The sequence below is a fragment of the Bombus pyrosoma genome, linkage group LG7 (assembly GCF_014825855.1).
Source record: "Bombus pyrosoma isolate SC7728 linkage group LG7, ASM1482585v1, whole genome shotgun sequence".
Classification (NCBI taxonomy): Eukaryota; Metazoa; Arthropoda; class Insecta; order Hymenoptera; family Apidae; genus Bombus; species Bombus pyrosoma.
The window spans coordinates 19,169,350-19,193,332 of NC_057776.1; the positions used below are offsets into that span (position 1 = coordinate 19,169,350).

The window sequence follows — 23,983 nt, forward strand, 5'->3', positions numbered from 1 at the left end:
ACTTGGAGCACACCGACAGGTTTCTTATCTCCATCTCGGAGCGAAAAGAGAAATTCGATCTGCGTAAAGAAGCTAAAAGCTTAAATCTATGAACCCATTCGTTGATGCGACTAACACAGAAATAGAAGTTAATCTCCGTGAAACGAGAAAAAGAAACAACAGAGGCAAAGCGCTTTCTATTTTCCAATCCATATTTCTCTAGAGCATGGATGGAGGTACGGAGATTATACATTATATATCAAAATACTATACTGCTCTTCTTAATTAAAATTACCATTTCGAAACTTAAATAAGCTGAAGCTTTGTCGTTTCTTCTTCCTACGATTCAAAAATACTTCCTAGTTATTTCGTAACAGGACGTCCAATATAATTTCGTTCAAAGGTAAAAGATACGATTACAAGTTTCTTAAAAGGTAAAAAACACGTGGAACTGTTGCAGATACCGACTACGATCGACGATCCAAGCGTTTTTCTTTCGTTAATTTGCTCGAACACGATCGGTCTCTTTCTTGCGGCCGTGGGCATTGCGTCGTACGTCGAACATTTCAACGCGTTATATCGAAAAATCGAAAAATGCTGCGTAAGACGTTTCAACTAATTAGAGCGGTGTGTCTATAAAGAATGCAAAGCTTGGTCATTCGTCCGCATCCGAATCTACTTAAAAGTATCTTTTCTTCTTTCTTTTCGCAATTTTATTTTCGAATTCGAAGCTCTGCGGTTAGATTGAAAGTTACCTTACGTACGATATTATATTACGATATGCTCGATCCTATTTTTACGTGGTGCGTGTATTATACGAAGAAGAGATGAAAACGAGTAATCGTCGCCATACGCATGCACGTTCTTCGACGTTCGCTTAGCTGCGTCCGCGAATTTTTCCAAAAGCTGAGAAGCGATTTTTCGCGGTGATTGCACCGTTCGTAACCGCGAACGAGTAGAACAATTATACTCGGAACGTGCTCGGCCAGCCGTGTTAATAAACCGTGACTCATGCGAGAAACTCCTGCCTCGGAATGGCGGAAACTGGCTTAAGAATCGCGCGAGGAAAAACGTTCCTCGATCGTCGATATATACATCGAGCTACGTGGAAACGTGGGATCAATTAAACGGGCAGTCCCACGGGAGCCGAAGCTCGTCACGACCTCGTAAACCGTTATTGAAAATAATTGGTAATCCGTTTCGATTCAGCACGTCTGTGGGGGTATCTCGATCGAGGAACGTCTAAACGCTTCCGGAAAACATGTACTCTTTTTATTAACGCTTTTAACAGTCGTCGGAATAAGGAAAGAAGTAGATGTAAATATAGAGAAAGTTGAAAGCGCTTATCCTTCGCGGAAATTTTTGTCATGAAATTTTTGTTACTCGCGTATAGGTAGATTTTTTTTATTTTTTACGCAACTTTTAATGACTTTGACTACGTAATATGATTTAACGAAATTTGTATTACGCGTAGAAATTAATTTCTCTCGAGTACTTGGTAACAAAATTTTACAAAAAATTGTCAAACGAGAGACGCATAAAATATTCCACTTGCCACTGATTTACGGTGTATTTAATTAAAAAATTAACGGTGCGATTGATTTTATAAATACCACGCATAATACGTCGTCGAAAAATGGTACTTTTGGCAGTTTCGATCCATTTTACGGCGAAGGAATACCGCCTTTGTAGAAAGTATTCCACACAACTCTTTCATTTGCATACTTTTGATATTTTTATGAATACGTTTATCCTACTACTCGGTGTCCTTTCCTTTCAATCTCTTAGAAAGTCAATTGTTTACTTTAACCGTGCCAGATAACCGGCACAACGTTCGAATTAAAGGTGCATGAGGTGAATAACTGGCAGTCGAAGAAGATAATTCTGTTTTATTCGATATTCACAAGGATACGTGAATACGGTTCTTTGTTACAAAAAGGAGATTTCCGTTAGAAATGGAAAAATTGCGCGAAATTATGACCTGAATCTTCGACTTGTTCAGACCGTGTGATAAACAAAGCAGCGTAAAAATTCCTTTTTTCCCTCTCCTAAAAGATTCTGGAGCGATTATTATAAGAAGTAACTGTCGTACAAATTATCAAGAATAGCCAATTAATCCAAATTTATATACATACATACTTGTATTTTTCCCACGAAAATCCAGTTGGACTTTAATTCCAAATTTTACGAATCCAAAGGGGGAGCTTGAGAAGATTAAGAGAAAGCAAAGTTAAGTCGGACAATAATTTTCCACTGGAACTAGAATACTAATGAGCGAACCTATTAATAGTTAACACACCGAGGTGAAAAGCTCGCACTTCCACGCGCTGACAATTAACACCGTAAAATCAAACGGTAATGTATCTCGCAGAAATTAAAACGATTCTTCCTAAATTTCTCAAATTTCCTACCTAGATACGTAAGTATCGTTCAATCATTAATAACGTTAGTCGTTCGTCTCTGAGTTTATTTATCGCGCGAAAATTTGTTTGCAAATAGCTCGGAATTCGCGATTTCTTAAATATCACGCTTCTAGTAAACTAACGATACGATCGGACAGACTATATCGAGGTCGCGTCGTTGTTTATGTCGGTTATGTCGTTTAAAATCCAGCTGCGCAAGATTCTCGTGCATACGTGGATATCGAGCGAACCAACGACAACCTTCGACGTAGAACAGTTCACCTTGTGGCGTGCGAAAACTTACCCGACCGTGCATTTTTCTTGCAGGGACGTAGACGCGCATTCCTCGCTGCATAAGTAATGCAACGCGTTATTGTTTGCACACGATAGACAACGAAAACGCGATCGAAGCGATCGTGACCGACAATCGCGATAAATCGACACGATTTCGCGCTTATTACGGTCTGGCTACTTAGGGAACTATTCCACTGTAAAATACGCTTTGCAATTTTTGGCATTTTTTTTTTTACGACGAATCTGTATAAATCTTTGCGTAAACACTTTGTACGTGCGTTTATTCGTGTTTCAGTAACATTCGTCAATTTTTTTTAAGGAGAAATAATTAAAATTTAGGCCGGGCTAAATCCTCGAACACGCTTGCTCGAAGAAAGAAAGACTCGTTTCGTTTCGTTTCGTTTCGTTTCGTTCCGCGAAATTTCTGGCTATTTCGTGCATAATTGAATCGAAGATACTCTAGGATTGTAGGATCAGGTTGATTCTAAAGCGTAAGAGAATAAGAAGAAAAGCAATAAGTAAGACAAAGATGACGACACTTTGAAACGACGATTGTCAGTTTCTTTAATTTTCCGTATTCTTCCTAGGATAAAAGATAATAAATACGAAGATCTCTTGAGTTAATTCTTATAGGAGTTATAACTCATCGAATTAGAGCTAATCGGGCATGTTTCTCTCGTAAGGAATTCTTTTCCAGTAGCCTCTTTTAGTAATCTCATTTACAAAACGTTAAAATTTATATTCGTCGAAATAAATCGCATAGAGGAACGATTATCGTATGTACGCCACAGATAAGAAGGGCCCGACAAACGGTAAACAATGAATTTTGTTAAACGATGAATCTCTTTGAAACGTTCGTAATAACATTCTTGGCATCTAAACCGTTTCGACTCGAGCGTAATAAATCCCATTTTACCAATTCGTTCTATCGTTCCGCTTTACTCGCATTTTCCATTATATCGCCATCGTTTAACTACGTCGAGGGAAAAAAGTGATATCGTGTGTCGAACGATTCGACTGATTAAACGTGAAAGAGAGAAGAAGAGGAAGTAGGATAAAAAAAGGATTTGGAGAAAAAAAGAAGAGAAGAGAAGAGAACGAGAAAGATAGTTGCGTGGATTTAACTCGGTTCCTTTGCCTTTATTTCAACGCAAACACACAGCGAAGAGTTAGACCGGTTTTGCATTCCGTTGTACAAATGTTTTTCAAACACGCCCGTTCGCGTTTCATACGTTTCGTCTTTGTGTCGCCGCGCAGCTACGATGATATTAGATTCTCCGGTTTTTGATGAAACAAAGGTGTCTCGTAACCTCCATTCGCCTGTTCTCTGCTGCTTCTTCCACTCTAGATACCTTCAATACCGTCCGCGTTAACGAGCGCGTTAACTAAACATTTTATTTAACGTGGTTGGCTAACGCGTGTGTCTATCGAGTCCCTGTGGAAAAATAACAAGCCACTCCTGCGCTCGATCGATTTTCTTCGTAATCACGATGTAGTGATCTAGCTTCTTTGACATTAAATTACGTCACTTGGCTGTTTTTTCATTCTTTAATTTCGACGATAATCGTAATCCGTAATCAAGTTTAGTGTTTATTTTACTAGCCTTTAAAATTATATAATATTCCTTGTCATTTATTGATATTCGTTATTATATAATATTGTATAAAATTGATATCTTTAAAATCGATTCTATCGATCTTGTTCGTAATTAGAAAGCAGTAATATGTCAGTTCCTTGTTTTTACGTTACATCGTTCGGTTGTTCTTTAACGTTCGTGCCACGATTTTGATAATAACTGGAGTCTGTGATAATCGTTTCCGCGAGTTTTCAATTTTACGTATGAAATGCGGAAGTTGGATCTTTTTAACGTACTCGTCGTATATTTTTCTATCTTCGATAACATTTCCCAAGTTTTTAAAACATTTATTCAGACAATTTTCTTCGTAATCGCGATATAATCGTTTCAGCTCTCCGAGTTTATATTACATTATATGGATATATTTTCTCTTCGGGATTTTAATTTTGCGAATGAAACGTGAAACCGTTCATAGCACCCATATGATGGAGCAACAACAAAAGCAATTATAGTACGAAAGCTAAGATCGATCGGAATATGAAATTATTAAAAAACGATATGTGTTGTTATGATATCGAATGCCGATTTTTCATGGTGCAACGTTTCCAGCAAAGAAATGATCTTCGTATACTTAGTTAGATAGTTTCGTGATTTCTCAGGTTCGCTTAGGTCTTCGCATGCGTCGTTTAATCCTTCGATCTGGAACGCACGTCGTTATATGTTTTAATAAGTTCGTAATTGTTTCTCAGGTTTGATTAGGTCCTCGCAGGTGTCGTTAATCCTTCGATCTCGATTACGTGCCATATCCGATTAAAACTGTAAGTACCTATGGCTAGTTTTAAATCGCGTAACTGCAATACGCCTCGAGCACATAACGAAGCGTAAGACGCGTTAATTCCACGAATTTCATTCACTTTTTCGGTAAGTTCTTTCGACGTTTTTCGTCTGACCTTTAAGCATCCCTCGGTGCTTTGCAGCGATAAAAAGTTCGACGGCCTTTCGCGGTTGAATTACTCGAAAAACCGGTGAAAAGCGTACGGAGGAAAACAGCGTGGAGTAAGCACTCACGCTCGTCGGAACTTACGGGTTCGCCGTGGGAATCCGTGGGTCAGCCTAAAATCAATAAAGCGCAAGGTCCTGCCACGTACGAAAAGCCCCGTTCGCGTGTGGTAAAAACCGGTGCCAGTGCAGGTGTGACGTGCCTCTCAATTATTTACCGTTTTCCCACCTCTCGCTCTTTCTCCTTTCCACTCATCGAAAAATCATTTTTCCTCTTCTTCCCTTTCTTGTGTTCGTTATACGTTATTAGTTGCCAAGGATTTTCTTGTAAGTGGAAAATTTATGAGAGAAATTGAAAAGGGTAGAGTTTCATTACCTCCCATAAATAAATATCGACGAAGTTGAAGGGATTAAAATTCCTAATTTCACTAGCAAAATTAAAAGCATGGCGGCTATTGTTGTCGCAGATTAGAATTGTTATCGAAATTAGAAGATGGAAGTTGGAGGATAAGCAAATGGCGTACACAGAGAAAAATTCTTGTGCCACAAATTCTTGAACCTGACTGAATGCGTAATTATTGTTTCGAATAAAAATTCAAAAGCCCTTCTATGATGTATTAGATACGTCTGCGGTACTTCAAGGAGCAAGAAATATATATGGAAGGAATAGTGTAATTTGTCGAATCCGATAACAGAATCATTGGCATAGAATAAGCTTTGTCGTAAAATTATATGCGAACTTGTAAAAAAGAAAATACGGTGTTTTATCTAATTTTCTTTACAAGCGAGTTCTAAAAGTAAACACGTGCTTAAAAGATAATTACCGAGTATCGAGAAATTTAGGGACCGACTTACTTACAAACTACAACTCACGGAAAATTTCCAAAAAATAATCGGAACTCGGGGGGCAAAACTGCGAAATATAATTCCATCTAACTCGAAACTTTGGAATTTTCGCGAATTCTTGCCGAAGAACCGTTGCATTCGCGGAAAGAGTAGATTATAAAAGAAATTCCACGAAAAATTAGTTATTCCCCCAGGTGGCAGGAAAATCACTAATTACAAAGCACGATGCAGCCAGGTTGAACCACGCGCATCTCCATCGTCCGATCGCGATGCAACGTTATACAAAGCCGATGGTTTTTTGCGAGGCGCTGGCCTTCTTGGAACAGAAACGCGGCTACTATTAAAAATGTATAAAAGTAGCTCGTTAACAGGCCAGACTCTCTAACGATACGTAATTAGCAGATTATCAAAATCATTAACATTCAGCCGCGAGATTTAATGGATCTTAATAAGGAGAGAATTTAAAAGAAAATTAGTCGAACTTCGAAGGGACGATTACTATTGTCTGCTCGCGTATAGAAAGATTATCTCTTATCCGATCTGATAAGAAGAAAAAATGAAAGGAAATTGTTCGAAGGAATTTTTCTATGTAATCTAGCGATGAAATACTTGGGCTACGACGGTAATCTCGCATCGCTTTACATCCAAAATTAATCCATCTAAAATCTTATTCCACGAATCCAGCGATTCCCACGTAACGAATAATCGCGCTTGCGAGAATTTCTCCTACTCTATCATCGTTTCGCAACTCTACTTTCCAAGCATTCGTACCGAACTTTCTAGAAAATCACGAATCAGTCATCGTCGGTGAACATTTATCGTTAGACCGCGAACAGCCACAAGTATCAGTCTGTTATCAGCAATCACCTACCATCTCCATAAATCATCCCGATAAAAATCACGTTTCGTGAAATTCTTTAGCCACTCGTCGAACAAAAACGCTGAAACGCGCAGAACGTCGAGAAACAAGAAAACGTCTCTGAACTTTTTCGCTCGTGATTCGTGGCCAGCAAGAGAACGATTAATTATAAAGTTCGATGCTGCCAGGTTGCTCTAGATCTTAGCTCGCGATACAACGTTTTCTGCAACGTTGTATGAAAAGAGCGGCGGTTGTTGCGCAACCGTGGCCACTCTGTGCGATCTTTCTGGAATAATTGCCTGTTCGTGACGTATCGTCGGTCATGAGAAACAAACGGTTCCGTGGAAGCGGTTGCACGCCGATTTTCATTGATTTTGCCACGGGACGGCCAGACTCTGCCTCCTCGGTGTAGCCGCGAATACAATACTTACGTGTGCAAGTGTCGAGCACTTCCGGTTCGCCGAGGGTAAAGAAGAGCCGAGACTCAAAGGGGAGCCGAACAGTTCCGTGGCAAACGACGAACCCTAGAAATCCTCCTTACGTTACGTGAGAGGTCTTTATGCTTTTTTCTTGCTTAGAGGGTTTGGAAATAAAGATCTCGAATAAGAGAATGGGAGATTTGTGGTTTTTCACGTGATGAATTAACCTTAACGTTAGTTGGTACGCGAGATAGCGATAAGTAAATACGATGCATTCCAGAAGCCAAACTGAACCGAAAGGAGCGATTACAATAAATAAATAAAAGGATCAATTAAGAGTCTCGAAGGAAAACGTGGTATACGATGGTATTTACTGTAGCGTTTATATGTACTAGTTAATTAAGTTCAAGTACATCGAGTTTCGTATCGTTTGATAGTACTTTCACGCGACTACAAGATTTTAATACTACAAAATTGAAACGTAGAACCTGATAAAAAGAACGCTTCGTTGGAGAATAGGATAACGTAGAAATACGTTTTCTAGCTGCTGTAAATATTCAAAATTTTAAGTCACGGAAACAATAGAGAAATTCGCATATCCGTCTACTTGTATCACTTTTTCACTGAATCTTTCGATTTGACACGAATATGAAAATATTTAAATCGTGGCAACGATATAACGCGTATACTCGTACCTCTCTCTCTCTCCTTAAATCTTTAATTGTTTATAAAAGTGGTCTATGAAAGACCACTTTTGGGACTCTACTACTATACTATGCTACTTTCGATATTGTAAGAAGAAAAATAAATTTTTAATAAAGCACGAAAGATCAGATAGAAGTATAGCGTCAGCGAGTTATCAAAGACGCGTAATTATTATTCGTGAGGATATAAAATTTATCTCCCGCGATTGTCGCATCGCATCCACTCGACACGATCGCGCGATTGCTTTAAATTGCTATTATTATTATTATTATCGTTAATTACGCTGTTCGTTATATCATGATAACACAACGTACAATCACGTAAAGTGTTTGTTACATGAAAAATTCGAATAAAATTGGAATTGGGAGACACGCGTGGCACGATAGTCAATTCTTCGTCAACTGGTAGTTTGTCTCGAGTCAGGACTTGATCGGACAAATGTACGAATTCGTCGAATTCTATAATAATTGTTTACTTAGCGTGCAATACTTTTCTCAAATCAGTGTGACAGCAGTACGAAACGGTTATACATTCCATTAAAACAAAATTCCTGACTCGATAAAAAATTCAAATAGCATTCGTTTTATTATTATTACTTTCTCGCGTAACGTTTTTCTCATATAACAAACAGTTTACGAATAAAAGTTCGAACGAACGAGTTAGATGAATCGATGCCATTCCCAAAACAAAATGTAGCAAAACTCGACGACTGGTATTCGGTACAGTTAATCACCGTTTCTAGATCTTTTCCGACTCGTGATTCCAAGAAATTCGTATTTCTTGCCTACCAGTGGTTACGTTCGATGATTGTGTCGTTTTATTACTATCCAGTCTTCTAATAATCTTGATATTTATAGCGGCGTGGAAACTTACGACCGATCTAATTGCGCGTCGTACAAATATGTAGACAAGAAGAAAGTACGTGGAGAGAAATATTAAATAAAACATAGTGTAATGACAGTAATGGCATTTGTGGATATAAAAGTTTCATCGAGTAACATTATCAACGTGATTTCTTATTTTTCCCCTTTTCTTTTGTTTTCTTTTCTTTTTTAATTAAAAAGGTAAACCTGGATGACGAACGATTACACTCCACTACGTACACAATCGTATTGTGTCACGTTGTCCATTAGATACGTACGCGAATAGGAATGTTTTGATTGGCTACAATTGTTTCGCGATAATGATTCGAATTGCGTATAGCATAGTGGTACTTCGATTGATTTGCAATTCAAAGGTTTTCATTCGACTAGAGAGCATTGGTTAACATGGTCGTGGAATAATGTGCTTATCGATCGAGCAAAAAGGTAATTGCCTAGTTTTCTAAATTTGATCATCATTCACGAGAATTAATGTGAAATTTACCGGTTTGAAATTTTAAGCAAAAGTATTTGAACAAATTATTAATCAATGCAATTTTTAATTATTCATCGATGTAACTATTCGTACAATTCAATTCAATTCTAAACTCGAGACGATGAAATTATCGCAAACTAGAATTACTTTAATTATAACTTGAACGGTATTATGAAAAATATTCCTCATAAAGGAGAACAATATCGTTTAGAGAAGTTCGAAGAAATTAACGCGATAAACGTTTGTCCTAACGCGTTCTAACATGTTTGATCTGTACAAGACTGTATGGATGGACTGTATGGACGGACGATACCTTGAACTACTCTTAAACAACGTAAGCCTCCGTCAAAACGATACAAACAGATCGATAAAGACTGGCAATCCTTTTAATCAAGAATAAACTACACGCCGAATAAATTACTCGTTGAACCGTGAACTATCAAGGGAAACACAATCGAGTAACATTTAACTGTATTTGAAAGATTCAGAGGAAATGTATTATCATCGAAATCGCGAGATATTATAATCGTATAACTTTACATAACATTTCCAACTTTTTTACTATTGAAATCAAATTACACATAAATTATATTCGCGATTATAACGTCGCTCGTTCAAGCCAATTACTGTTATTAATAATACGTCTCGTATTATCAATGGAAAAGTAATAGTATCTCGTTTTTCCCTCCATTTCTACTTAAAATTCATACTTCTCTATAAAATTTGATTACACGATGTATTTTGATATTAGAACAGCGTACATTTGAACTTGCATATTTCTACAAAAAGAAAAAAAAAAATTCAAGATTTAGACGACCAGACTTTTCTATTACAACTTGTTATAAATGAAATTTCTATTCTCCCGTCGATCGTCGGTCACGATATTTTCCCGAAGCAAAAGTTTCATCATCCGTACCACTTTTCCTCTAAATCTCTCACTTACGTATATCTACCGGCAAGTTTCTACGCCGCTTCGTCGAAAGAAAGAGAAAAGACGAAACTCTGGCGAACATTAAGAAAATAAGGAAGATAAAATATCTCTGTTCTATATACGTATTTGAATTATTTGAAACCATGTTGTCGTCGATCGTTCCATTCGGAACGTTTAGTTGTCTAAGAGATGATTTCTAACTGTGTATTCTATTACAGACCTAGGGAGCCCATTCTTCCCTGGTGGTCCTGAATTGTGGCACCATCCACTGGCATACTCGACCGCTGGCGAATTACCCGGCACGCTGCAACACGCGACGCTGGTGCATCCGGCGTTACATCCTCAGGTCCCCGTACGTTCCTATCTTTGACTATCTGCAGACAAAGCTCTGGAGCCGCCGACGAGCGCCCCGATGCACGTTAGTGATACATGATCGTTATACTCGATTATTATACGATACATCTAGCAGGTAGACACGCACGCAGAGTGAACGCCAAGAACCAGCGTACCACGGCTCGACCTGGTTCCAACGACGGGGTAACGTGTTCGAATACGGTCCGTCTTCTTTGCACGTCGTCCAGAACAACGTAGATTAAATTCCGCAGTTTCGATTCGTATTCCGTGCCATGTGGAAATATGTAACACGCACAGAGTCGATTAAACGCGATTAACTAGATTTTAACGACTAACAGTTATAACTCGATTCTATCGATTATCCTTATTTTCTTTCACAGTATCATTCTCCGTGTAGAATTCGAACAACACGTAACCGATTCGTCTTACTTTATCTAACCGATACGTTCGAAAACGCGAGAGAAAAGTCTTAAAAATCGACGATAATTAGCTACGTTGGCGTTTGAAAGAACGCGACGACATCTAAAACGTAACAGAGTATTCGAACAAATTACCCCAAAAGTTACACAAACTCATCAACAACAACTCAAACCGAAATTATTCTATGTAGATATTGCACAAACCCTGCAAACAAGACCGTTTAAATGTTAAAGACGGTAACACGACGTCTTTTTCAGCCTAAATGAAAGACGAATACGACGAAAGAATCGCTCGTGCCGCTTGTTACTAGATCGTGAGCGTGACGATATCGATTTTAAGACCTCTAGACTTTCCAAGTAAAGCTCGCAGAAGTTAATTACGGCCGCGGGTTAATTATCACGACTATTAAATCCCGTCGTAAATAAGAAGAAATTATTTCTTCCTTTTATTCGTTCTCGTTTCTTTCTGCTTCCCGTTGTTTGTTTTCCGTGTATCGCGAAATTTTCAGGCAGGCACCGTGACTGGCTGATTTCTCGACGGCAAGTAAGAACGATGCTGGTACAACCGGGTACGAATTGGGGAAACGGCCAGCACCTATTGATTTTTAATATCGCCTAGTTCTGTGCCAGGTTCACGCGGGTACCTATCACGCACCATCGCGAAACCGTATCGAACAGCTTTTCTTCGTCGGCTACCGTTACAACGTGGAAAAATATCAGTCAAAAACATCAACAACAAGAACAACGACAACAAATATATGCTTTTGACTGATAGAACGAAAAATTCGTCCGATCGAGAAATGTTTGTCCGTAGCGAAAAAAAAAACTATGGAAAAAAGGATTTGAAAGTGGAGTGACTCTGCCCCTGGTCAAAATAAATTAAAGGTCGTTGAAAACGTTTTAAGCGGGTAACAATTGTTCGGTGGACCGTCGTGTATCGTGGCAATTTTTATTTCGACTTGTTTTTTTCTTTTGTTTTTTAAACAGAATCGAAAATAGGCCGATTCCGCGTGTCGAAATAAATCGAATGGTGAAAGCAGGTTTGATTAAAGAGAGAAAAGGTTTTTCGAACGAGATGCTTCGAGATACGTTCGTTTTGACGTAACAGAAATCGCAAACAGTATACGCCGTTAGTCGCGGAAACGTATCGAACGTGACGACACGAGTGGAAATGGTGGAGATAATTTTCATCTGTTATTTCTTATGTCCCTTCTTCCTTTCTTTCTTCTTAGTTGTAGATCGAAGATCAAAAAGACCGATCAATGGTTAACGATTGATTGGTAAATAAGTGATAACCAATCGAGGAATTTGTATTATACGTAAAATACATTTAATCATTTGGAATCGTATTTCAAAAACAGTTGATAATTTAATCGTTTGAAAGATAAGGGCAATTTTTAGATCCAATATCGTTACTTTACGACGTCTAAATATTTTGTCGGTGGCAACTAAAACTAGAATGTCGTTAACAATTTATTAACGACCTAAATAACTGGGTATCGATTTTCTTGATAGAACTGTTTCGCGGCATTCCTCCTTTTTCTTTTGCTCTTCGTTCGACGTTGCAAATGTGAAAGTCGGGTATCTTATACCACCGTCGTATTTCGTTGTTTAAGAAAATTTTTATGTTTGATATCGAACATGGGTCGAGTCGATGACGCGCCCACGCAGCACAAAACCTGTTAATTGTCAAATCTGCTATCATTTCGATCGACTAATTGCGAAATAATTGCAGGTGGAAAAAAGTTTTTCCATTAAAGCATCCAACGGAAACATTGTACTTCCTATCGTTTCACGATTATCAGTTCGATTATTTACTACCTAAACGATAGAGCGGATTTCAGTGAGATTGGCAACGTAATTAAAGAACTTCAAAGCGTAAAGAAAAGAAAGGGGATCGTATTAAAGAGACGACGCTCGAGAACTGTTTAACTTTTCATTGAATTAATAAAGACAAACGGTTGACGTTCAGTTTTATAGGCGGTAACATTAAACGAATAAATATTGACGTTTATTTAATCCTATAATACGAAAAAGAAGCATCTCGGTTTCGACCTGAAACGGCCGTTTCAACCGCTTGTAAATACCACTATTTTCCTCGGTCGAAATAAAAATGTTCCACGGAATCCGCTTGACGTGATAATGAGGCGGAAGCTCGGCTAAATAGAGAATATTTCACTCGCGAACTTTTTGCATTCTGCTTTCAGAAGAGTTCCTATAGTGACTCGAGATTTTCCTAATTCCGTTTCTGTTCGTGACATCGTTGAAAAAAAAAGAGCTGGTCGGAGAAATTTGCATTAAAAAGAAAAATTCCTTTCGATTCGAAATATTATTCGTTATTATCTGGGAATAAAAAAAAAATATACTTTCCTCCTCGACGAGTGTCCGTTGAAAGAACTTCTTTGTATTCGTTGTTATCGTCGGGGGAAAAAAACGCTGGAAAATATTTATGTAAAAATTTCTTTCGAAGCGGAAACTATTCATCGCGGTTTATCGATACAAATACTCTCGTCTTCGATAAGTTTCTATTCAAAATCCTTCTTCCTTTGATTTATTTTACGATAATAACGTTCGCCGCAATGTTAAAACACGGTCGAAGATATTTGTATAATAATTTGATTCGAGGCGGAGGCTATTCACCGCGATTTACGAATAAAGATACTTTCATTTTTAATAAGTTCCATACCGTGGGCACAATTATCATTATTTAGGGATAAAAGTACTTTTTGTTCGGGATTTCACTTTTTCGTTCGCAATGTGTTTCGGCGTAAAGAAAATCGAAGCAGGTCGAGCAGTCGATTTTGCAACGCTCGACAAAGGAAAACGCAGCAACGGTGCAGCAATACAGGATTTCCGAAACAAGTAGCGCAATACATAATTACACGGGCATTATGGTAACAACGATATGTTACGACGTGAAATTGCGAATTGATTGCGCGACACGGTACGCTCTAGCAAGAATTTCTGCAGCGCGTCTTGCTCGAATTGAAATATCTCAAACATTTTTTGCACAATACGCATTGTAGTTCCGTACTAAAATTCAAGAATGACTGCCTGAGGAATTTGGATTAGTCGAATTATCCTAATAAACGGTCAAATTATTTTAACCATTCTATTCTATCCGAACAAAGAGTTCAACTGTTCCAGTAATTGTGTACATTGCAAGTATCTCTGTGATTTTGAATCTGCCATAAATGGGTAAAGATCCACCATCGTCTCTGCCTCGAGCAACGAAATAACCAGATAGTTTTGGATAGTATTTTCTATAAGAGATAACTTTTCGGAAAATAATTGGACTTGAAATTGCAAAGTGGTCATGGACTCGCGCGTTTCTGAATAAAAAGTAATCCGGCTGACCGCCGAGATTATTTCTCGGTTATTCGATCGTTAATCGCGAAGCCGTTTCTTGTAACGTTGCTGCAAATTATGCTGCATTCGTATTTAACACGGTTCTTGCGTTAATTAATCCACGCTCGGTAACTCGGTCATGGACTTTAGTTTCAGTGGTACAGGCCTGCGTTGTTTTGTCGATTACATCTAATTTGTACGTAAATCACAAAGTATTAGGCGATATTAATGTCATTCGTCGTTTATACATAAGTACGCTGTGTTGTTAACGCGTCAGAGATTTTTTCTTGAAAGCAAAATATTATAAGAAAAATGAGAGAGAAATTTAAAGAAGAAAGAAAGTAGAAATAGACTTGGTTCGTTTTTGTGGACGTTTAGATAAGTCGACGAGTAGACATGGTTAAATAAGGCATGAGACGTAGAATGAAGCTCGTGAACGACTCTGTTACTTTTGGGAATATGAAACAGCGAAACTCGAGTAATCAACTATGTACTTTGACACTTTTTTGAAATCAAGTTATACGGTTATTCTTGCGTTCTTAACATTGTTAACTGCGATTAACCTTTTCTAATTGATTTAGACGTGACCTAAATATGGTTCGAACATAACTGAGATCTGAACGAAGAATGCGAAACGTATAATACTACGATCGATATAACATCGCTCTAAATTTCACTGCTTTGAAATCAACATTGAAAATATAACTCATTTTGTATGGAAATTCTCTTATCCCTTTGTACGGAATAAACAGTTGCTTTCAATTTCCTAGGAAATTTTTTCGTATTTCCAAACGTGCCAAATAATGTCTTTAATCTCTAACAAATTGTCGTATCTTTCAACTAAATATCCAATTACCGATAATATCATAATTCACTCTATCAACGAAAGAAGTTTGCACGCAATTCTTCTTCTCTATTCTTACGAGAAATTTGTCTCAGCCACTGCAAATGTCGTAACGGGTACTCTGTACTTTTTACATATTTTTGGACATCACGGTACCTTGTCTTACGTCCTTAAATCCCACAAAAATCTATAAACGTTCGTAATCCAACGATAAATATGTATAAGTACGGTAGAATTGCATTTATTGGAACGAATTTTTAATTAATACCTGATTAACTAAACCGTCCTCGATTGCAATCGTCGATCTGAACGCGAATTTCAGTTGGTCGAACGAAAAATGCTTGGTTGCGTGAAAAATTAACGAACTGCTATTGTATAAGCTGTTTATCCCCCAAGAAGATTCAGGTAAATGGAATTCTACCGTGCAGAAATCTAGTATTCAATAAATATAAATAGGAACCTAGCTACTACCGTAAAACCGAGTCTATTTCCCAGCAATAACGCCAAAATGGACATTGTTACATACAGAGTGTCTAATCCAACTCTTAATTATTCTCCTATTTGTGATGATAAAAGAGAGTGAAATATAAACTTTCAAATTCGACAAAGCGACACGGGGAATTATCTAAACTATTTTGGACGTATTAAAAAATTGCAACCTCGCGTTTCGGCAATGCCTCTACGGTCTACATTGGGTAACGTTTGATAACGTTAAATTTTAAAGTAAACGTATCGGTAACGGATAATGGGAAAAACGCGAGTTTCTAGTGTTTTGGAAACGTCTGAATGTAAGCTGCAAGAATATGTAATAAAGAATGGAGGTTCATTTCAAAATTCTAATGCCACCTTTACAGAACATTTTGAAACGTACTTAGTATCATCGCAAATAGGAGAGTAATTAAACCATTAAAGACCGAACATTAGTTCATCGTAAATTATAAACGCTTTAGCTTGCTGCAATTTCATAAAATTTTACAGCCTAAATGGAAGCGATGTAAAAAATATTGGTCGAATTCTCTGGAATTCCCTGTCAGATGCAGGATATTAAAAAATATACAAAAATTCGTACAAATTAATTGAAAAAGGGATCAATGAAATGTAGCGTAGATGCAACGTTGGTCATTGGTCATTGAATTGGACACCCTGTATATATAGATCGAGGTACCTGTACATAAAAATATATATATAGAGGAAGAACCTAATAGTAAATAAATATAAGAATCTGACAAATATAAGGGAAGAAACGATATAATTATAAAGTACTGATAACAAAGATACGAGTAAATATAATGTGCACGAAAACGTTCATATTCTCAAGTAACAGAGTGGTTCAGCGAGCCGGAGCTACACACGAATGCCCAACGTCGAATTGAATCGAGTCGAAGATCGCGAATGACGCTGAAAAATTTGTGTTTTTCTTTTTCCAGGCGCCCATGTCTCTGCCGCATCCTACGACGCTGACGTCGATACACGCGTCGCTGCCCCATTTCCTACCTTCGCCGGCACTGGCATCGCCGGTAGGTTCACCCTCGTCCCAGCCGAACATAGCAGTGAGCAACGCGCCCTGTTCCACCTTGTTCGTGGCGAACCTCGGCCAGTTCGTGTCCGAGCACGAGCTCAAGGACATCTTCAGCAGGTTAGAAATACGCACCATCGTTCGTAACCCCTTTATTTCGATCTTTACAGCTATCGAACCGAACAAACTCTTCGGTCGTTCGACTCTTTTTACTATGCGTCAAGCGTCGCGTGCTGCGCATACACGCGTACCTTTGCCTCCGTATATTTCCAGCGTACGATCCTTATTTTCTCGAGGCTTTAGAAAGTTTCGTGAAACTCAACCGCGAGACAGACTCGCGGTCGCTGTTTATAAGGATAGCAAACAGACTCGAAGGACTCCAAATTGTGGGCGGGGTATGCGTTGCACAGATATCGAGAAGTTTGGACATAAGATGGGTAGTGTCTGAATTGCAAAACCAAACTATCGAAGATTTAGGGTTATCGATCGAGAGAGCTAAAAGATTGAAATTTATATAAATAGATAGAAATGTATAGATAGGTAGGTTTCTAGATAATTAGGTTGAAATTTATTGATCGAGATAGTAGATGAAATATATAATTGGTCAGAGGATTGGGAATAAGTAAATAATTGATTTGGATTGTAAATGAAATTGTAGGCTGTGCAGATTTGGAATAAATAATTATAAACAAATTCATCGAGTGAGATTATAGATAATAATCGGTCGAATGATTGGAAATAAATAATTCGTTTGAATTATAAATGAAATTGCGGGTTAAGTAGATTTAGAAAAGTATGAGATTTCAATTGTCCATATTAGCTCGTTAGAGAGAAAATTTGTTACGAGAATTCTAATAGTTTTAAGTTTCTCGACTCTTCTAGAGCAATTACACCTAAATGATCGATACTCTAAGCGAATAAAATAATCTCCAAAAAGAAGGGGAAATATCAAATCACCGGAATATTTCATATTTACAATCGGTGCTCGAGATATAATTTCTTACTATACAAATATACCTGATTTTCAAACTACATTATCTTTCCTATAGAGTGGAATAATAAACATTTATCAGAGTAGATTGAAAATTATTCCATCTGACGTGGTATTTAATATTAAAAATCTTTTACACGATACTATAATTTTGAACATTTTTAGCGTAGAAATATGATTACCAACTTTATGGTCAATAATAATTCTATACAAATTTTTGTAGTTAGAAAAATAAAAAAATTTCTGCGCTGACATAATTCTACCTCTTCAAACCTGGCAAGGTAACGCCGATCTTCGATCGCGAACGATTTCACGAGAAAAGCTCAGACGCGTCGAAAATTTGTTTTCATACGAATGGTCTACCGAATTTAATCAGGTAGAAGAAACTTGTACCGGTAACGAAAACGAGAACAGAAAAAGTCCAACAATAGCTGATGGAAGTTGCATAGATTAAAATAATGACTTCTCGAACAAATTCCTCCTCCAAAAACGAAATCAAAGACGCGGCCCGCTAAAATTGACTCTACGCCACGTGCGCTAATTGACACGCGAGACTTTTATCGCGACACGCGTTACGCCTCGTAAATTACGTTTCAAGAACGCGTGGTTGGGGCAGACAGAATTAAATATTCAATTTCACAACTTCGAATATAATAATTCTCACGCCAGACCATCTGCGGATGTAGAAAATTTTATAACTCGAATTTGGATAATCGTTTTGTAGAAAAAGATGAATTAAAATTGTACGAAACGTTTGTAGAAAGTGTAATTATATTTTATAAGAAGCTTCGATTAGAAAACATTGATTTCGTCTTTAAAACTGTGTGTGGTGTTTGCGCTTGACCGCTTTGATTTTAGATTCGAGAAATTTGTAATTGTAGATTTAATAACGTATGTAAATAAGAATCTCATTCTTATTATTTCAAGCTTAGATATTGTATTAAATATAATCATGTACCACATGCGCGACGATATAACGTTTATAAAATAGAAAATAAATTAAAGTTCAAAGATCAAAGAAATATTAAGGCAATATAAAAAAAGATATCGATTCATACTTGGACGAATTATTATTCTAGCTATTGCTCGAAAATTATTTGCAATATAAAAATCACGTATCTCGAGCGTTGAAAAAAAAAGAAATAAAATATTTAACAGCCGTAGGAATATATGCAGCTTCGATCCAGCGTTATCCAGTGGTCTCTCTATCGTGCATAATCTCGAAAGCGTGCGACGAGATTTATTAGACCGAGTCAAATCAGTCAAACAACCACGCCATGCTTCGTTGATTTTCAAAGTCTTTCTGTTCAAAATAGAAGCTCCATAAACGACACGCTCATCCTACAATTTTAATTCATATCTTTGCTTTCAAACTCGCGCGAAGATTAATCTTTTCAAGTTTACTAAAATTTTCAATTATTATGTTGAATATTCGGCGTATATTACAAAAAGAAACTTGGAAATTGAACGGAAAAGATTGATGCTAGTCGTGAAATGTATTTCGATGTTCGACTTGCAGTTTTCCGTGTACAGTTCCATGTACGGATACGAGAGCAAATAGTCCTGAAGTATGTTATCTCCGGCGGACATTACGCTTCGCGGTCGCGTAGCAAATTATTTTTGCCTGCCCCGTCATGCGGAACCTTCCCACGACACCGAGTACACGCGCTCGACCGCATGTTAGATCGCGACTGCTTGCATCCGGGAAATTCTTTCGATATTTTTCCAGTAAACAATCAACGTTATTTAGGATTATCGATTCGTTAGTCGCCACGATTTCTATTTAGGGATCACGGAAAGAAATCTATAGAAATTTCGTCGACGAATATTTCGAATGGACATCGAACGACGCATCTGACGGGAAACAAACTAATACCAAGTTTCTCTGCGAGAAACAATCGGATTAACGAAAATCTGCCCAAACGGAGAAGCGTAAACATCGTCCGAGCGTATGCAAACGCGTTTAATCAACTCGTGCGGCTATTTGCGAATTTATACGCGCAAACCGGAGATTCGCGGATATAACGAGATTCTGCGTGTTAATTATGCAAAACGCGGAGGCAGGACTCTTCTTATCTTTCTCGCTCTTTTCCTTCGACGTAGCGCGTTTGACCTCGATAAACCGCTCGATTTCGCTCGTTTCCGCCCGCGTTCTTTAACGATCGACGACTCGTTTCGAATCGAAAGAAGAGAAGGCCGAAGGAGGGAAAACGGGAGAATCAATGTCGATTTAACCTCGGAAGAAGAAAGCATCGAAAGAGAAAAGTGAAAAAAAACTGACGCGTCGAGAGACGCGGTTCGACTCGCGATTTCTATGCTCGTCGGCTATTTCGGCGCCGATGCGAAAGAGGAAATCGATACGGAACACGTTGCGTCAGATACGGACGACTGACGTCATATCCAGTTCATTCATCGCGATACAAGAACCGTTGGCCCGCAGTTTCGCTTACACGGTGAATGGCGAGCTCGTTTCTGGTACAGGGGGATGACTCGACCCCGTTTACCCTTTAGCGATTTTAATTTCGAACCAGACGTACCGTACGTCAATCGACTTCTATTTTCTTCCTTTTCGACTTTCGGTATTTTCATTGCGTATTACTCTCTTTGTCAGCCGTATGAATAAGTTCTCGCGACCTTTTACGAAAATATATTTAATACGATAAGAACGCTTTAGTGGCTTTAACCCTTTAAATACAACTGTCGTCGATAGACGAGAAAACGAAAATTTCGTGAAACACGTCTGTCGTTGGCGAGCGACGTCGCGTATCGATAATTGCATTGAATTTGCCATCTTTTTGCGTTTGGAGGGAACGATTTATAAAAACGTACTCGTACTTGAAGGATTAATCGAAGCGTGTTCCATTGAAATCTATCACTTTTTGCCATCTCTCGGATAACGTATGAATACCGCGGTGAAAAGATCGTTCTATCCTTTCAACGAATACGATGATAAAGACATCGACCCATTTTCCTGGCCGCGGGAACTTATTTACTAGTCGTTTTATCGCGAAATACATGATTCTTTATATATATTTTATTTAATTCGTTTCTAATTTGTTTCTTAGTATAGGTGTTATTCATATAAGTATTTACGTTTAATTATGCTATGTAATTCTCATTGCTAATTATTACCAATTTCTCGTTACTAATTTTGGCTTTGTTGTAAAATGTTGATTTTACGAAAGAAAGGCTTGCATTCATTAGAATGGTAATTACAATTTAAGCCTTCTGTTATGGCAACCTCTCGAGGATTATAAGTTGGGGAACTCTGTCACACACAACGGAAGGAAACTGCGTTTCAGGTGTATCCACAATTTGTTATATAAATGGACTTAGATTTTTCAAAGATTTTGCTATTAAGGTGTAATTTTTTGTGCACATTTGATCGTTATATGATTTTATTAATTAACATAGTTTAATCGTTAGATTGTTTCTTTTTTACGCCTCGTACGCAGTGACTACAAAAAGCATTTGCACGCCATTATTTATCGTAGTACTTGCACACTAATCGATTAAATCCAAGAACATAAAGTTTCGTATCACTTGGCGATGATTCGTACAAAACTAAAATGTAGAAGCTAATAAAAAATCGCTTGGTTAGAAAATAGGGATATGCGCAAACATTTTTTGCAGTCACTCTATATGATAAATTTGTTTTAGTTCAGCGACCTGCAAAAGTTTAATCAATCTTTTTCAAATCGATTCGATTCAGCACGAACGAATAAATAATACAAATACGAAGTTTCTATAGAAATACCGAGCTTACTAATCTTCCTTAAAACGAAACAGAGATTTATCGTATCTGCAGGTCCATAGAGAATCGCAAGATGGTAAATTAAAGATGAAACATTAATTATCATCGTAGTCAAAATTGTAGAATTTTTACAAGAACATCCAGGCCATAGTGCGGTGAACTGGAAATGACAAATCTACCATACTCCGCTCTGGAAACAATTACGCGACTAGAAATTTAAGAGAGCGATATAGGTCAGCGCCGAATCAGCCGTATTTCCTCTCTCTCTCTCTCTCTCTCTCTCTCTCTCTCTCTCTCTCTCTCTCTCTTTCTCTCTCTATCTCTATGTCTATCTATCTATCTATCTCTCCGTACGATACACGCGTTTTAACGCGTCCTTAACCCTCTAAAAGGGTTCTTTTATGAGAGGGAAAAGATTTGTTTATGGATAATTTGGTGCTAGCATAATATATCAATAAAATGCCACGGTATAACACAGTAAGCGAGTAAAGTGAAATTTTAAACGAAGTAGACACGTGGTTATGTAACTTGTAAGTTACGTTGGTATCACAGGGGGTTAACATTCACGGTTGAACGTTTTAACCGGCTTTCCATTTCGTCTGTACATATATGTATATTAACGCTAAAACTACCACTGACTGATGTATGAAACTCGTACCAAGAAAATCGAAAGGAGACAAAGTAGTCTTCGTCCGCAGAAAAATTACGGGAAAGCAATTACAGGTAACAAAATTACGGAGCAAAATCGCGGAAAATCTCTAAAAATTACTGTGCCAGAAAATTCTTTAAAATTCTGTTAGAGCGTTTCTTTCAAGTTGTATCAGAGAATTCTATAAAATTTAAATTTATTTCAAATTCTACAAAACTCGATATTTTTATTAAACACTGCCGTTCGCTTATTTTGACTGTTGGTAGTTTTAGCGTTTAAATACGATTGCAAACGTATCTAAAAGAGAGCTTCTTGAAACCGGATTAACAGCACTGCCTCCAAGAAACGTACATCACTGACATTCGCTGATTCATTTTTTGCCACCAGTCGTAGCTCGTAGCCGTAAGACGCACCTGTGCTAGTACCCGTAACCACGTATCGAGATATTTAGTGGCATTGATCGACACACTCCAATATACACGTACACGTATACGCAGCCAACGCACACGGTGATCGCATCACAAAACAGCGAACGAGCATCGCGAGCACGAAAAGAAAATGAGACTTTGACTCTTGCTCCATACGTGCGTTATTCAATATTTGGATATTTCTATCGTTTTAATAATATCGTGTGTATTAATTGTTTTATAAAAGTTTCGTACAAGTTGTTCTACTTCATCTGTTTAAAGCAAGATAAAGTTTCTATTTTCTCAGGCTTTATAAATTATTTGAAATTTAAAATTTGAGAGTACGACAATTTGTACGTGTGTAATTAAATATACGCGTACGATAAATTCAATACAGGCGTATTGAATTCATGAAACTTTTGCGCGAACGAGATACGCATAAGTAGGTACGTTAATAAATGTACGTTTGGATAAATATGAATGAGAGATGCTTAATTGCCATAAAATAATTACTCGTATATTAAGGACCTAGGTTTTTGATTCTCCAATACGTACACGTAACTTTGATACGTACAAGTTTACAGCGTCAAATCGAAACCACGTTTACTATTCGGTACAAACACGAACTTTCTAACGCAAATATCAAATATTTGTTCAAAAATGCTAACGCTTTAATCAGAATATATTTATCACGCCATTTATCACATATCCTAACGCGCGTTTCAATATTGCGTTGGCAACTAAGTGATCGAACTTAAGGATTTTGTCATTATCACCTAATGACAAAATTCGCGATCACGATACATTTGAATAGTACAGCCAATGCGGCGTATTCGATCAATATTTGCAAATAGCAAATATCCTTAATAGAAATATCGCATGTATGGTGGCAATGTTAGAAGGATGTTCAATCGCGAGACGATTCGCCAGTTTCTTTCCATCAGAGGTGAAAAAAGAAAGCAACGAAAGTATCTATCGACAAGTCCAGCATAATGGACGCGTGCCGTAATTGGAAGAATCGAAATTTACCGTGGCTAACGCGGTGCCTGGTGGAATCGCGGTAAATCAAGCGTAATCGATATCGATACTTCCGTTAATGGCGTCGTAACCAGCCGATCGGTCCGGCTGGGATATAAATTCCTCGGTAATCGGTCTTCATACATGCCAAACGGATCTAAATCTTACCAAGAACGATGTAGTATGACGAATCGATGAGCCTGTTCCGTTAATGTTCAAGCTGAATTTCGTCGATTAGAACAAATCGAAACCACGACCTTTTACACTTTGTCTTTGATCGTTCTTAATAAAGTTTATCGTTAAACGCATCAAACGGTA

At 37.8% G+C, this 23,983-nt stretch overlaps 1 protein-coding gene across 2 annotated transcripts in view; it reads left to right on the top strand.

The window, feature by feature from the left end:
- Positions 1 to 23,983, top strand: part of LOC122568912 (protein couch potato-like) — a 198,144-nt gene that overhangs the window by 145,387 nt on the left and 28,774 nt on the right. For both annotated transcript variants that reach the window (XM_043729201.1, XM_043729202.1), the window contains exons 6-7: positions 10,585 to 10,718; positions 16,759 to 16,967. In XM_043729201.1, coding sequence (XP_043585136.1) covers positions 10,585 to 10,718; positions 16,759 to 16,967 — 343 coding nt within the window. The remainder of the gene's footprint in view (positions 1 to 10,584; positions 10,719 to 16,758; positions 16,968 to 23,983) is intronic.